Raw genomic sequence first — 17,056 nt, forward strand, 5'->3', positions numbered from 1 at the left:
TTGGACAACCAAGGCAACACTGGATGTACGAGGACCTAGCAGCCCTGGGGACTGAAGACACCTGGAGTAACTGGGTACAAAACAGGAAGCAGTGGAGGCAGTTTGTGGAAGCAGTGTGTGATCTGCAGTGCCTGTGATTCCTGGATATCTATCTACATCTATCTACCTATCTACCCATCTATCTGAGGTTGATAAAAATCCCGAGTCAGATGCAGTCACTTCTCCTGTTTCAGAGCTAGCAACTCAGTCTGCAGTATCTGGGTATAATAGTATATCTGGGATTACTAGTAGCTTGGGGCTCCATTGTTAGGTGCATAATGCTGTGCCTTAGGCATATAGTGACCAAGGAAGGGAAGAACTCCAGTGTGTGCTCTGTGCGCATAGTGGGAGAAGTCGTCCCAGATGTGGAACGAGTCCTTCAGTATGCCATGAAGAGCACAGGATGCAGCCAACTGCAGGTGGTGGCTCATGTCAGTACTAATAATATGTGTTGCTTTGGATTGGAAGAGAGTGTCTCTTTTTTCAGTGGCTGTCTAAATTGGTAAAGATGGCCTGTCTTGCTTGCAATATGAAAGCAGAGCTGACTATCCATAGCATCACCAACAAGATTGATTCCAGTCCTTTGGTACAGAGCCAAGTGGAGGGTCTGAATTGGAGGCTTAGACAGTTCTATAGCCATGTAGGCAACAGATTCCTAGAGTATCACTATAAGGTGGTTAGGGTATCAGGTTCCACTTAGTAGATCAGGGGTCTGTTACGTACAGGAGATGGCTGCACAGGTAGTGGGGTGCTGTGTGGAGTGGACTGGAAAGTTTCTTTAGGTTAGAGGATGTTTGAAAAGAACAAATAGGACTTCAGTCTCAAAACATGCAGGTCAAACATGACCTAGGAACCATAGGTGTTATAGTTGTAAATTTTCATGTGTTGGAAAAGAACCAGAGCTCATGGTGCTAATGCAGAACACTGGAGCTTGAATAATTCAAGATACTAAAAGTTGACTATAGCTGGAGGTAAGTTCAGCCAAAATTTTACAAAGGACCTAGCAGTGTTTGGAAAGGATAGAGTAAATATGGTTGGTAGTAGCATATTTGTTGATGTCAGTGGTTTATCTTTTAGTGGAATTGAAGTAGATAGTTCCTTCATGTCATTATGGGTAGAGGTTATACTTGAGAACTGGAATAAGTTAATAACTGGTTACTTTTACTCACCTCCTTGTAAGATTTCTGAAAAACTCAGGGAAAACATAAGTATTATCTCAAATAGGTACCCCACTCATACAATTAAAGTTGGTGGTGACTTCAGTCTTCTTTCAGTGTTGGCAAAAGTACAACTTCAAAGCTGGTGGCAGGTGTAAAACTTCATCCAAAATTGTACTAAACACTTTTTCTGAAAATTATTTTGTTCAATTAGTTCAAGAAACCACCCAAAAGTATAAATGAGTAGGAAAACATGCTTGACCTCTCAGCAACGAAGGATACAAGGATTAGTGACCACAAGGTCACTGTAGCAATACTCAATACTGTAACATCCAAACCCCCCAAAAAATAAAAGTAAAATTCTTTCCAGAGTAACTATGAAAGCACAGACCAAATGTGTCTTGAATGCCAAGAAATAGTATTGACAGCAGTTAAGAGATTAATGCCAAATACATTAATAACATAAACAAAATAAGCATGCTAAATTTAAAGGAACCTGAAACACCCAAGATTCCCAAAGTTTTACAGGAGCTTGAAATATAGCACAGACTTCAATGTGAGATGCTTTTAATAATTCCCACAGTGAAACTCCTTCTCAAAATCTGTCCACACATTAACAAGTCCAGCAGCTTACTAATGAAGCATAGATGAAATATCAGATCAAATTAACAGTGGAAGTGTGCAAACTATACATTGAGAAGTTTATACCCACCTATATTGTAAATTGTTTGATTACATTGTATTATATTTGTAGATGCTTGAAAATGTCCTAATGCAGAAATTGCAATGGTAAAATAAAATTCTAACAGCTGAAAGCAAGCTGAAATCATTTAAAAAGGAAGACAAAAAGTTAGGCAGAGGATTATGCCTTGGACCATTGTCTTATTCTCATAAAACAAATATCAGAAATATCTCAGCTCATTGTAATTGATGGCAAGTCATTGAGTAAAGTAGAAGAAATGTTTGGCATTCCTCAAGGAATTGGTATAGGCCATGTGCTGTTCCTAATGTGATTCAGGAGACAATCTGTGCAGCCCTCTTAGATTGTTTGCAGATGATGCTATCATTTACTACCTATTAAAGTCATCAGATGGTCAAAACAAATTGCAAAATGACTTGCACAAGATATCTGCATGCTGCAGAAAGTAGCAATTTGAGCCGAAGTAATCAAAAGTATGTCATCCTTCACATGTGTACTAAAAGGAATGTTAAATTTTGATCACGTAGTAAATCACACAAATCAAAATGCTGTCCGTTCAGTTAAATATCTAGAGATAACAATTATGAACAACTTAAATTGGAATGACCACATAGATAGTATTGTGGAAAGATGAACCAAAGACTGTGTTTTACACACTTTGAAAATTTCTACTGAAGAAATTATCAATGCCACTCTTGTCTGTCCTCTGCTCGAGTAATGCTGTGTGTGGGATCCTTACCAGGTAGGATTGTCAGAGGTCATTGAAAAAGTTCAAAGATGGGTAGCTTCTTTTCTACTATTACAAAATAGAGAAAGGGTGTTATGGTTAAGATAAACGGAATGGGAACAAGGATGTTTTTTTGCTGCAGCAAGATCTTTTCAAGCCAGCTGGAGTGGCCGTGTGGTTCTAGGCTCTACAGTCTAGAACTTCGTGACCGCTACGGTCGCAGATTTGAATCCTGCCTTGAGCATGGATGTGTGTGATGTCCTTAGGTTAGTTAGGTTTAAGTAGTTCTAAGTTCTAGTCCCGTAGTGCTCAGAGCCATTTTGGAACCATTTGATCTTTTCACGAACTCTCAATCGCCTACTTTCTCCTCCAAATGCAAAAATATTTTGCCAACGCTTGGTTACATAGGGAGAAATGATTTTTGTAATAAAATTAGAGAAATCGGAGCTCACCTGGAAAGATTTAAATGTTCAGTTTTCCTGTGTACTGTTAGTGTTGAATGGTTGAGAAATAGTGTGAAAGTGGTTCTGCCAGGCACTTAAGTGTGAATTGCAGAGTAATCATGTACATGTAGAGGTAGAGGCCATATTCAGTACAGACAAAAACAACCAGTTAGACATGGTAGCATTCACCTTCGCACTTGAGTGGACTACACCTCCAGAGAAAGTGAAGGTTGTGGTCTACCACACAAAGGAACTAAAGAAATTAGCTGCCAGTGGGCATTGATTTAAACCAATGGGGAAAGCTGAAAATTTGTGCTGGACTGGGATTTGAACAGTCCACATTTTGCATTGGTAACAGTTGTTACTATAACATCATCAAAGTTGTTCATTCCTGATTCTTAATGACACTGTCTTAAAAGGTACCAGTTCTGTTTGTAACCAGGTCATCAAAAATATTTTTGTTGCTTATCATGTCTCAAACAAATTCTTTGTTGCACCTGTCTAGTGAGTGTTCAATATTACTTCACAACAGATTACCACTGGTAATGTGTGCTTAATTTTTTTCTCCTTCAGTTCTGGGCAAATTAAAACCACTTACTTTAACTAGGTATATTTTCATTCTGTTCAATTTAGTCTGTTTCAGAGTGCCTCTGCCTGAAGTGTCTCTATATGAGTTTGCAGTCAGTTTATTTTTAGATCTCACTTGACTGACTGTTGCTGCTAGTTGCTGTAAAGACTCAATATTCTTAAGTTTATAACTTGTCTTTCATACATACGCTTCATGTAATGTTGGAACATATCTAATTTGGGCTGCTGTCAACTTTCATTTCTGATTATTATGTGAGGCTAAGTACACATAAATAATTCATAAACTGCTTTCAATGCAACAGTGTTTTGCTTGGAACACTCACAGGCCTTTGCCTTTGCCCCACCCAAGAATCAGCTTGAGTTAGTGTGGTAAGCAAATCAAAATTGTATGAAGCTTTTGACTTTTAATATATGTAAAGAATAAGTTGAACTGAAAGTAACATTAATTTCCAGAGTGTTTCCTGGAGACTAATGTAGACCATAACTATGATTCTCTTATGTAGTAGTCTCACCAACTGAGTTACGAAGTGACAACTTGGAATTTGCAAGAAAGGCTACAGGTTATTGCCACCAGGAGTCAAGTGATTGGTAATGCATCTCAGCTCACAACAGTCATGTACCAGGTATAGGGTGTTTCACAGAAATATGAAAACACAGAAAACACAACCCATTACCAGGCCTAATATGCTTTGGCATTCAAAACACCTTCCAGTCATCTCGGAGTGGATAAATGCAGGTCATGTATGGTTTTCAAGGGAATCTTACACCATTCTTTTTGCAAAATAGTGACAAGTATAGATAACTATGATGAAGATGGATAGTGATCACACACTTTGCTCTCCAAAGTAGACCACAAGGGCTCAGTAATATTGAGGTTGGAACACATCACCATCATTGGGAAATAAACATTGTACCATGGGATTGACCTGATCAGCCAAAATGGCTACATGATTGTTGGTAATAATGTGGCCTTGTAGAGCAACCATGGGGGCCCATTGAATTCCATAATGAGGCTGCCCAAGTCCTGGAATGCTCCACTATTGGGACATAAACTCTACCTGAAGTTGGAAACGACGTGAAATGAGACTCGTCCAACCATTGCTCCGTAGTCCAGGTTATGATACTTTGACATCATGTTTTCAGAATACACCATTTGCATCACAGATGTGTGGTTTTAGACTTCCAGTTCATCCAGCAATTTCCAGTGTATGGAGCTCCCTTAAGGTTGGTTTGGTGCTAACAGGCTTGGTGAGTGTGACATTATTGCAGTGACACTTTCAGCTGTCCTCTTACTTTTTTGTCACAACCCTCTCCAATCTGTCACTGTCACTCAGCACATACCTTCATCTCCATTGTGGCTTAGCAAATGATGTTTTTCTACTTTCCCTGTATGCGTTATAGCTCTTGGATTCTGTACCTCTTGAAACACCAAACACTTCGGCTATCTTGTTTGCAGAAGCATTCATCTTAGGAACACCAACAATTTGACCATATTCAAATTCACGTAGCTCCATCATAATGCACTTGCAATTGCCCAAACCACTGATCTGACCATGACTGACACTCACACCATATTGAGGGCACTGTACATGTGCCATTCATGGTCAAATACAATAGTGCAACCTGCTCAATATTTTTGTCTAATCCCTGTACTTCAGTTCGATGTGATGTACATACCAAGATGATGTGTATGTGTTAATATTAATTGGAAGGGGGAAGGGAGGGTTTGGTAAAAGGGATGAACAAATAAAGGAATGGAATTCGTAAATTAGCTGAATAATACCACTGCTGACAGTGAAGACTCTGCAAAATATAGCTTAACTGAGGAACTTGTGCTTTTACAAGTGTTTCCTTACAACTGTGAATCAGATTTTGGAGAACTTAAATTCTACACACAGAGTAGATTTGCAGTAGATATTTTTAACTTAACAGTGACATTGTCGTGAGTAGTGGAAAAAGGGTGATGACACTGATGTCAGGATTGCTTGTGATTTATGCTTTTGGACAAACTTCCTTCCTCGCCATTTTCTATCCCACACGATCCAGAGGACAATGAGACTGTGATATAAATCATTAAGAATGTTCTTTTCTTTACTGCTTCAGAAGAGATATTAATATGTGTAGAGGACAATGGATATCTGCTACCACTGCACCTGGGGTATATATTTTGAGTGTGTCATCAGGCCATTTGAATGAATTATGCCCTGTTCTAAATATTTAATGCGTTATACATGTATATTTCAGAAGTGTGGAGGTCTTTACCTAGATTAATTTCTCTTTCTTCTCCATTACCGCAGCTAATTCTGATCTTTCAAACAGTAATGAAGATTTCCACAACCTCAGTTTATAAACATATAACAGGTGTAATATACTATGAAAGTAATCTATGGAAATCCACACTTGGTGAAGTAGTCATACATTTTTGGACAGCATATAATGTTTCTGAACACAAATGTGACATCTGGGATTTGTTGCCCATGTGAAAAGTATGACATTTCAAACTATTAACTCATCATCTCCAAATTATTGAGATAGCATGCAGTATCCCATTTGGGTGAGTGAGGAATGCTAAACTGTATCCAAGCAGCACTTAGGCACCTTATATGCTGAGTAAATTGTAGGTGCTTCACATCGACTACAAGGATGTAATTATGAACAGTGACTAAAGATTATTAAGAATGTTGGTGACAGAATAAGTTAGAATGAAACATGTTATACCTTTAATTATTTTAAAGTGATGTAATATCTGACAAGTAGCTGGTACAGTACTTGTCAGAAGTGTCTTTCAGCCCATAAAAACTGTTAGAAGCAGTGGCAGAATGTTTTACTGGCATTACTGGAACTTCATCAGGAGCAAATTATCACCATTGGAACATAATGGGAGCAGCTGTAACTTTGTTGATAGTTGTTCTCCATGTGGAATCATTGCATGTGCCCCTTACCCTACAGAAAAATACATGAAAATTATGGCAACTCACCTGCCACTTCATGGCATATAGAAGGAGAAACAATAGAGGTAGTTTCTTTGTTCAGTTATGTCTACTCCTAGATTTCTGATGATGGTGACTACAGCCATGAAATCAAGAGACACTTGCTGCTTGGGAGAAAGGCCACGTCCAACTTGGAAAATGTTTTAAGAGGAGAGAAGTAATTGTAACAACAAAGGTTCATATAGTAAGGACTGTGTGTGGTCTTTCCAGTTGTGATGTAAGGATGCGAGACATGGGGCATACGAAAGGCTGAAGAGTGTAGAATAGATAACTTTGAATTGTGATGTTGGAGGAAACTTCTTAGGGTTCTGTGGACCACAAAGACAACAAATAGCTCATTATTACAACAAGTAAAACCAAATTGCTCCTTGGAAAGTCTGATACTGAAACAACTGACCTACTACAGGCACATTATGAGAAGATGTGATTTACTGGAAAAGACATTAATGCAGGGGAAGATTGAAGGCACAAGAAGAAGACTGCAAAGGGTGAGATGAATCAACACCCTGGAAATTCTGTGGAAGAGTGTGCAGGACAGAAGAAATTGGCATGCATGGTGTCAAAGAGAGTCAGAATACACACACACACACACACACACACACACACACACACACACACTTGGGTGGATCCTAAAACTGTGTTTTGTGGCACTAGTCATATTATCAAGCTAAAGCCAAACTGATGCTTCATGAAGGTTTTAGAACTGGACACTATGTAGTTGATTTCACTATGTATTTTGACCTAAGGGCCTCTCAGATCTTTTGTGGGTGCGTGACTGATGAACATGGTGCCACAAGCTCTTGTTTAAGAAAATAGAGGAAAACTCATCTGATTAGAAATCCCCAACAATCTTCCATACATATAATGAATTTATTCACATAGAGGTACTAGTAACACAGCCATGTACTCCTCCTCCTACTACTATCATGCAGTCTACACCTCCATCCTCTTTCCCACTCTTTGAAAGATTGCACCAATACTTCATGCTTCATGGTAATTTCAATGGTAACAAGACACTCGGAGAGAAACTAAAAACTCTAGTACTTGCAAAATTGTCTGAATACATGATGGTTGTAAATAAACATTTGCTACTTGAGCTAGTGTAGATGGAAAAATATTTACAGTACTGGTACACAACTTCATAGGAATGATGTTCAGACTATGTGCTGCACAATTTTCATTATTAGTAGTGTCACTGTCATGACTTGCCATTAAGCACTGGTACTGGTACGATGATGTACATTGAAACACAAGTATCAGTGTGCGTTACAGTTGCAGGCAGTCAACATGGGTCTGGAGAAGTTGAGCAGGGCTTTACTCGTAAAGCTGTCTTATCAAAACAGCAGCAGCAGTGCTGCTGCTCTTTGTGAGTATCGATGCATTAAAAGTATACAGAGAAGTCCTCCTGGTTGAAGGACATGATTCGGATGTTCAGATTAACTGACAATTGCGAATTGCTTCTGAGAGAGGACAACAGCCAATTGTGCCAAACATTGTTGAAGAAGTTACTGTTTCTGTGGCTGAGAATGCTGGATGCAATGTGCAATCTTGAAGCAGTGCACAAGCTGTGTCATGTTGAGCAGATGTTTGTGACCTGTGACATAAATATGGTATGCAACTATAAAATATTACCCTCTTGTGAGGAAATTAAAATGTGTTTCTTTCAATGGTTCATTTGTTATTTCTCTATCTCAACACTGTATATCTATACAAGACACACTTTCAAGCTCCCTGATACCTCTTCGTTGAGTGTATTCAAGTCTCAATGAAAGGGCAAGCTCACGGGTGAAATTGTGTAGATTGAAGTTGCTGTGTTTGTCAGTGACTGACTAGATCTCATTAGTAACTCTTAGCCATTTTTAGTATGGGCTTTGGAGTTATGTCCCCACCCTGCTATCTCACTCAGTGGGGAGCAGGAAGTTCATTATCATCCAGCATGCGAGTGGTGAGGTGACTAGTGGAACAAATGGCAGTTCCGAATGGTCAGTGATGACAAAGTTGACATAATGAATGGTTGGCTGGTAAGAGAGTCCAAAACCCACTAATTTTGCTATAAGCTTACAGGGTTAGTCCAGAATATGATATGGCTCAGTCTTCAGGCGATTTCAGGCAACTGACAGAATTTGAATGCGCACACACATTTTAGCTCAAAAATTTGACACAGTGTGTGCCTATTGTACTGTAGGCTTATGCCGTCTGTGTAACCATGAGGAGCTGTGACTGCTTGCTATCCACTGTCTCTGACTCCATATTAATACTGCAGGACTCTGAATCTCTGCCAAATATCTGTCGTCATACACAACCACAATCTTGTATGTGTCTTTTTCAGCACAGAAAAAGCTTACAATAGCACTTGCAAGTACTTTATTTTTGAGTATCTATATTTAGGGAGAATGTGATGACACTTCTCATATTATCCTTCCTGAAGGGGCACTAGTTCCATTGGAGATTCAGAGACATACAATCAGATTGTTTCCTTCGAGAGAACTGTGTCTCACTAGTAAGTGTGCTCAGTGTCACTCTTTTTGCCATTGCCATCAAAAGTATTATATCCACAGCAAGGATTAATTTCATGTGATCCACACTCACGTGGAATTTCTCTGAATTTTGTGTCGTCATACAATTTCAGCTTGAGTTTTTCTACATCAACTTATCATTCACAGATTGAAACTAATATGTTTAGAAGGTGTGTTTTTAACTACTGACCATTTTTAAATAAAGCTGTTGCAGCACTGTGATTGGCAATCTACATGTGTGTGCTGAGTACTTGCATCCATTGACTACCCACTGATACCATAATGGAAGCTTTCATATGTGTTTGGCCATTTTTGCTTATTTAAAATGCTTCCTTTAGCTGAAAAATCTCTCGGAGTTTGAAATATGCACAATTTGTTTTCTGGGTTCAATGGTCATAATTCATCCCAGATTAGTTAAGTTCTCAATATTTGCCATCACAGATATATTATGATCAAAGAACTAACAAATATACTGAGATACCTGAAGCAACCTAAGGTGTACAGCGATACAAAAATAAAATAAATATTAACATTGAGGTTGCGCAATGGTAAGACACTGGGTGGACTCTTATTTGGGGGGGGATAGATAATGTTTCATTTTGGCACGTAAAGTCTGTTTTTACCAAGAGTTCTGGGTTATTCTTTTTGCAGTGACAATCTCATCCACTCAGCCTCTTCTTCTCCTTCTCCTCGTCGTTGCCATCATCATCACCTGTCTCCACCCCCTTCCTTCCCCCCCCCCCCCCCCCCCTCTCTCTCTCTCTCTCTCTCTCTCTCTCTCTCTCTCTCTCTCTCTCTCTCTCTCTCTGTGTGTCTGTGTGTGTGTGTGTGTGTGTGTGTGTGTGTGTGTGTGTGTGTGTGTGTGTGTGTGTAAATTTTTGCCTAGACATGATGCTTACCTTACACAACTTACAGATGTAAGATGTTAATGAAATCTATATTTACTGTTTCTAATTTTTTGTAAAACATCATTACGAAGAAGTTAAGAAATTAGGATACAGGTTCTGCCAGAAGTTAAGCTATGAGCATAGGTCATGAGTCGTTCGTGAATAACTGAGTGGGCAAGAACATTCCATATGAAAGACAAGGTCCCCAATTCGTGTCCTTGTCCAGCACACATCTTAAATCTTCTAGGAAGTTTTGTTATTAGAAAGTCTACACGGAAAGTATTGTGCCAAAAAAACTAACAAATGTATACCTTTAGACTGTAAGAACAAAACTGAGCAATGCTGTACTATTAATGTGCATGTTAATGTATGCTGTATCTTCACTTTGATGATAAGACGTTAAGACAGCTATATCCATTTCCAGGAAAGGCACAAGTTTACCTGTCAGCCTTCTGAGAAAACACATAACTGATTATGTTAAGGAGGAAAACTTGCAGAGTACCTCAGATCGAAGGTAATATTTTCATTGTTGATTGTTCTACAGTATAGATTTGGCTTTATTGCCTGCATGCTACTTATTGTTATAAACATGCATTAAATGGCATAACTAACACTTCCATGACAGATGGAAAGGTGAGCCGTGTTTGCTCATCTGCTTGAATGAAGTGGAGAGTTTCCATTCAGCAGGTAGTCGTCCAAATCTCCAGCTCAGTGGACATAAATAAATACTGGTGTTCAATACTTGGCAGAAGCAGCTGTTCACAGTTCATTACATACAACTGTGATTCAAAATAAATTGTTTTTAGTGATTGCATTGCTGTGTGTTGTCAGTAGTAAACAGAAATATTCAACAGATGTGCAGATTCTTGAAGTTTTTAGTGGAATCACAGGTATGAAAATTTCTACAGCAATATTGGTTTTCTATTTGTTAGTAATTTGATAATTTGTCATAGTAATGAAAATATTTGATTTTATTCGAGTTATGTTAGCTAATTCTTCCATTGCCTCTTTGTAGAGTGTCATAATAATAAATGAAAAGCACAAGACTGTGTATTTCTACAGGATTATTTGTTTAGTTAACCGGTTTTCAGCTTACAAGGCAATCATCAGACTTAAACTGGAAAACTGAGAGGATTAAGTGAATTTTAGAAGGATAGAAGTATTAAGTTGTGTTTGGCCATTTTATATTAAATCACAACTGTGGGCCAGATGTTAATTGATTTACAGGACTTACAACAGACTGAGTTTTTGGCATTTGTTTGTTAAGCGAAGGACTTGGGGCAGTGGCTGGTAGCTGTGGCCCTTGCTCAGTACATGCTCAGCAAGTGTGGAGTTATAATTCTGCAGCCTCCAGCTGTGTTCATGTTCAGCTAGCCTAGTTCCTATGTCTATGCCTGATTGACTGATATAAAACCACAGTCAGTACAAGAATATTTTGTATAACCCACTGTTGGTTAGTAATTATGCGTTATCTTTGCCATTGAAAATACGCTGGACTGTGCTGTTCTTCATATAGTAGGAAGTCCTATAGCTGTAGCTTTTACTACTCTCTGTGATACCGACTGATGACCATAGATGTTAAGTCCCATAGTGCTCAGAGCCATTTGAACTCTGTGATAATGGTCCTATGTATGGTGTTGTACACCTCTTCCTGCAAACAGTGGAACGAGCAGCAGAGGTAGCTTAGAGGAATGGATATAATTTTCAATTTTTGTTTCATATTGCAAGCTGTAGTCAATCAGGATAGGATTATAGTCACTGGTTGACGCAATAAAATTTATTATGTCTAACTCTGATCTGAAGTCTTCTTAGGGCATGGGAACTGATATGAAATGGTGCCCCACTGAGTAGAAAGTCAGATGTTTGTGTGTTACTGGGTGTTGTGAGTAATAAGGTATTACTCAGCCTGTAGCTATAGTTTTACAGAAGTTTTGAGACAGTGTGTTTGTGTATTGATGTTGATGGTTACATCTAGGAAGTTCATGACTTTGTTGCCAGTTTCCACTGTGAACTTAATATTTTTTATGTTGACTGTATAAGCTTTGGAAAAAGATAAAGATGATGATGATGATGATGATGATGATGATGATGATGATGATGACCCATCTTGTACTCCTGTCCACATACACAGTATGTCATCTTCATACTTGAAACAGTATGTAAAATTTACACTTAAATGTTCTTTATTCAAAAAATGTTGTGCGATACGGTCCATGAATATTTCAACTGAAAGTGGACTAATATAGCATCTTTTCCCTTCCGTGCTGCATGTCTTTCCTGTGAGGAATATGTGTGGGATGTTGTTGGAAATGTGTTCTGCAGATTCAGTTGCCAGTATCAGAACAGTCTCTCCACTGTCTTTCATTCCTTCTTTCTTTTTTCGTTCCCCTTCCCCTATCCTTCCTCCACTTCGGTATTTGAGGTTTCTCTTTTTCTTCTTCCTCCACGTGCACTCCTGAAAGGCAGCCCACACGTTTGATGTCTAAGAGATGACTGGGTAACGCATAATTCCCAGCTACAGGTAGACATGTAAAGGTCAGGTCCAGGGAGGGGAGACATCTGTAGTTGCTACCATCCTAAATTCTTGATTGGTTCCTTTGTCAGGTATTTGGGAGGTGTGCACTGCGGTGTGAACAATCGCCTTAGGCAGGTCTACCCCCTTCTGTGGAGGGGCACCCTTGGAAGGAGCGCACCATTGTAAACGCTGGCAATCATGGGATTTTCTCGCAATGACTGAAACAGCTTCTTCTCATTCTACGTCTACTAAATGTTCCTTCTGGTTTTGTGTATTTAGGACAGTCAGTCCTCTGCTATGGTAAATCTGTTCATTATTCAGAAAGGTGTTGATGCAGTTGCTGGCCCTGTGAACTCCTGCTTTTATTTATGAAATGGCATTTTGCTTTTGGGGACAACTTGTGATTCTCAAGCATGACAACTGCATGCTGCTTCGCTCCTCCTATGCTATCCTATCCTATTCGTGTCGAGGCCCATCAAATGCTGAATCCTTCCCATGGTGTTATTTACACTTGCCTGCTTGATGGTCTGACTGAGGCAGAAGTCCAAACATACCTCTCTGATCAGGGTATCATTGCAGTCCATCGGGTGATGAAAAAAGTAGCTGCATCTTTAGTGCCCACAAGTGCTTTTTTTCACACTTTTGGTAGAATAGTTCTAACATCAAATGGTTTGGTCAGGGTTGGATTGTTTGGGGTAAGAGACCAAACAGCCAGGTCATTGGTCTCATTGGATTAGGGAAGGATGGGGAAGAAAGTTGGCCATCCCCTTTCAAAGGAATCATCCCTGCATTTGCCTGGAGTGTTTTGCGGAAATCACGGAAAACCTAAATCAGGATGGCTGGACGCGGGATTGAACCATTGTCCTTCTGAATGCGAGTCCAGTGTGCTAACCACTGCGCCATCTCGCTCGATCCTGTCAAAGAGCGAAGCAGGCTATGAAGTTATCACAGTATGACCATACATTCCTAACCTTATGCAATGCTGCAAGTGTCATCATTACAACCACACCTGAATGTCCTGTTGACACCCAGCCAAATGTGTAACCTGTGGTAGGGATGCTCATGAGGGCGACTGTCTGCCTCCTCCTCCACACTGTATCAGCTAAAATGGCGACAATGCTGCCTCCTCCCATGATTGTCCCATGTATCTAAGTGAGCGGGCTGTCCAGGAGATCAGGGTGAAGGAGAAAGTGCCTTACCTGGTCACTCACACATTGTTTACTAGTTGGAAACCCTATGTTCATCTGGCATGTACATTACTGTTTTTGCTACTTGCTTCACAAAGTACATGGCTACGCAGACATGAGACCTCAAATTTAGCACCGCGGTTGTGAAATTGCCCAGAGTATAGGAGTGTCCCCATCTCCTCCTCTGGCTGTGCAACAAGCCACGAAACTTTCACCTTATCAGGTGATGTCACCTGCTACACAACCAGCAGGCCGGGAAGAACAGAAGAAATACTCTCGCAAAGACTTCCTACGTCCCTCCAACCAGCAAACATCTGAATCTTCCTCTGTCAGCCACAAAGGCTCCAAGATGTCAAACAAAGGGAACGGTCTTCTTCTTTGCTGACCTCGCCAACGGTGTTGCCACATGACACCCTAGCCTGGCCAACCTCCATGTTGCTGGTGCGCACCGCCAACCATTTTTCTGCCCTGGACTCCACAAACTGACATTAGGAGAATGCTGACTCCTCTGTAGATCTTGTGGAGCAGGATCCTCCTGCCTCCGTGCCCTGTAGCAGCAAGTCTTCAAAGGCTGGCACTCGGCAGCTGCTGAGGTGACACCCTTAGTTTTTTACTCACCATAAAGCTCCTCCAATGGAACATTTGTGGTATTCAATCGAAAAAAGAGGACTAATAGCTGCTCTTAGAATCGCAACATCTGCTTGTACCCTGCCTCCAGGAAACAAATTTCCATTCTCACGACCACTTTGAGCTCTCGCGTTTCTTCCTAGTCCACTTTGACCTGCCCTCCCCCCCCCCCCCCCCCCTCCTACCCTCGTCCCCCAGGATGCATTCCATCTCATGGGGGTATCATGCTGTTCGTCCAGGATGATGTTCATAGTCAACCCATCTCCCTGACTACCTGGCTCCAAGCTGTTGCAGTCTGCATTTTCCTTCCTCACTTGACCTTTTCCCTTTGTAGAAGTTACGTCCCTCAGTCATCCGGTGTCACTTCCTCCAGATCATTGGGCAACTCCCTTCCCCCCTTTCCACTGCTCAGTAACTTTAATGTGCACCCAGAACCTGCCCGAGAGGTGCCCTCTTGGCTGACCTTCTCAATCACCTTAATCTCATCTGCCTTAACATGGGAGCACTCACATTTCTTTCAGACTCCACTCTCACCTGTTCCCAGTTGAATCTCTCCTTCTGTACTACCCAGTTTGCCCATCATCTCCTGTGATCTGTTGTCTCTGAAACGTACTTCAGTGACCATTTCCCATGTGCCATCTGATTGCTGGCTCCTACCCTCACCTACTTGCACACCTAAATGGCAGCTTTCGAAGGCCGACTGGAGGCTTTACTTCTCCCTGGCGACCTTCGACATACGTAATTTCCGCATTTGTGATGACCAGGTAGAATATCTTACAAATTTTATCCTGACCACTGTAGAACATTCCCTTCCTCACACTTTTTCTTTACCACACCCTGTCCCAGTCCCTTGGTGGACTGAGGCATGCTGCAATGCTGTTCACACCAGGACCAGATTGCTGTTAACATACAGATGTTGCAGCACCATTCTCTTGAGGGCAAGCACTTTCTCCTTTTGCACAGACAACCACGTATTGGGAGAGGACCTGTTTCCCAGATGCTGGCGTGAAGCCACTGCCATACCCACACCTAAGCCCAGTAAGGACAAACACCTTCCTTCTTGCTGCTGCCTCATTTTCTCACCAGCTGCATTTGCAAGGTGATGGAATGTATTATTCATTCATTATCAGCCATTTTAGTGAACAACACGCAGACTTTCAACAGTGTTTTACTTTTTATTTGTCGTAGTAAATGGTGAAGGGCATTATACTTTAGTTCAGGATCTCCATTTCTCTATGGTGTATTTTATAGACTTTTTTTTCCATATCCCTGTGTTTAGCTGTCTTCTGTCGATTGGGATTAATGTGCAACAGTTTTGACATGGCAAATATGACCGTGGTTCTTTTTATGCCCTAAGACAAAACTGAAAAAAGAAAAAAAGTCCTTTGGAACTGGAAAAAATTTTGTACCAAGTATGTCTGAGTGGCTAGTCTCGGGTCATTCAGCACCAGGGGTTGACTTTAGTCCTGTACAGCAACTCTGTCAGAATATCAACACATTTGCCCATTGTAAAACAAACTGCAGGCAACAAAGGATACTAATTCAGCACTGTGTGAAGTAAATAAATAGATGAAACTTCCTGGTAGATTAAAACCCAAGGTAGCTCAGTTCATAGAGCACTTGCCCGTGAAAGGCAAAGGTCCCGAGTTAAGGTCTCGGTCCGGCACAGTTTTAATCTGCCAGGAAGTTTTATATCAGCGCACACTCCGCTGCAGAGTGAAAATCTCATTCTTGTTTACATTTGTTTGGGAACCAGCTGACAGAGGTACTACGAGATATTTTCCATATTTCATTTAAACTGAACATCCAAAATATGTATGCGTAGAAATGCATTTGTCGTAAAAATGTACAGAGGATATGAATATACATCAAAATACTATAACAGCAGAATGTACAAGATTCCATTGTTTTGAAGCATCAGGAACCCCAGATATTGTGTAGGTGGGACCTTCATATTACAAAAAAAATTATCTATTCAGAAAACATGACTGAGCACACACTTCTGCACTGACACAAGAGTTTCTTTCCAGTTTATTTCTTTATATGATCCATACTAGAAAATGTAGCTTATTGGAATGTGGACTATGATTTTCTCTTTAGTGACTGCTTACTGGTGTTGATACACGTATCAGAAAAATCCGTCACAGAAAAGACACTATAAGATAAGGTGTATAAAGTAAGACACAGTATGGATAGTGGATAATTATTTGGATGTGTTTAAACATCACAGCAACATCCATGATCAGGTCTCTTACAGCCCTATGTGTTCGAAACGTACAGTAGATCTCAACAGTTAATAAATCTAATTCAGCTTTAAATTCAAATAGAAAGGAAGAGATTCTGCTGTTGTATAGTTCTTGTGGCAGTGGTGTAGGCTGACAGTTGCAGGAAGCATCTGAGTGATTGCAATGTGACTAGTGTTGTGAGCTTAGAGCAGGGTTGGCACAGATGACAAATGGCGTAGTGCAGTTCTTCTTCTTCTTCTTCTTCTTCTCCTTCCTTGTTTCTACAGCTCATGATGAGCCTTGGCCTCTTCTACTACAATTTCCTTCCATTTCTATCGGTTCTTTGCCAATACTCTCCAGTTTTTATAGCCCATGTTTCTAAGGTCTTCGATTACTCCATCTTCTCATCTTGCTCTTTGTTGACCACGTCCTCTCTGCCCTCCTGGCTTTCCTTG

General features: G+C 40.4%; 1 protein-coding gene across 1 annotated transcript in view; it reads left to right on the plus strand.

The window, feature by feature from the left end:
• LOC126297719 (eukaryotic translation initiation factor 2D) overlaps nucleotides 1-17,056 on the plus strand; it is a 119,694-nt gene that overhangs the window by 66,477 nt on the left and 36,161 nt on the right. Inside the window, exon 3 of the mRNA XM_049988858.1 lies at nucleotides 10,472-10,561. Within this exon, the coding sequence (XP_049844815.1) occupies nucleotides 10,472-10,561 (90 nt within the window). The remainder of the gene's footprint in view (nucleotides 1-10,471; nucleotides 10,562-17,056) is intronic.

Source organism: Schistocerca gregaria, chromosome X (genome assembly GCF_023897955.1).
Source record: "Schistocerca gregaria isolate iqSchGreg1 chromosome X, iqSchGreg1.2, whole genome shotgun sequence".
Taxonomy (NCBI): Eukaryota; Metazoa; Arthropoda; class Insecta; order Orthoptera; family Acrididae; genus Schistocerca; species Schistocerca gregaria.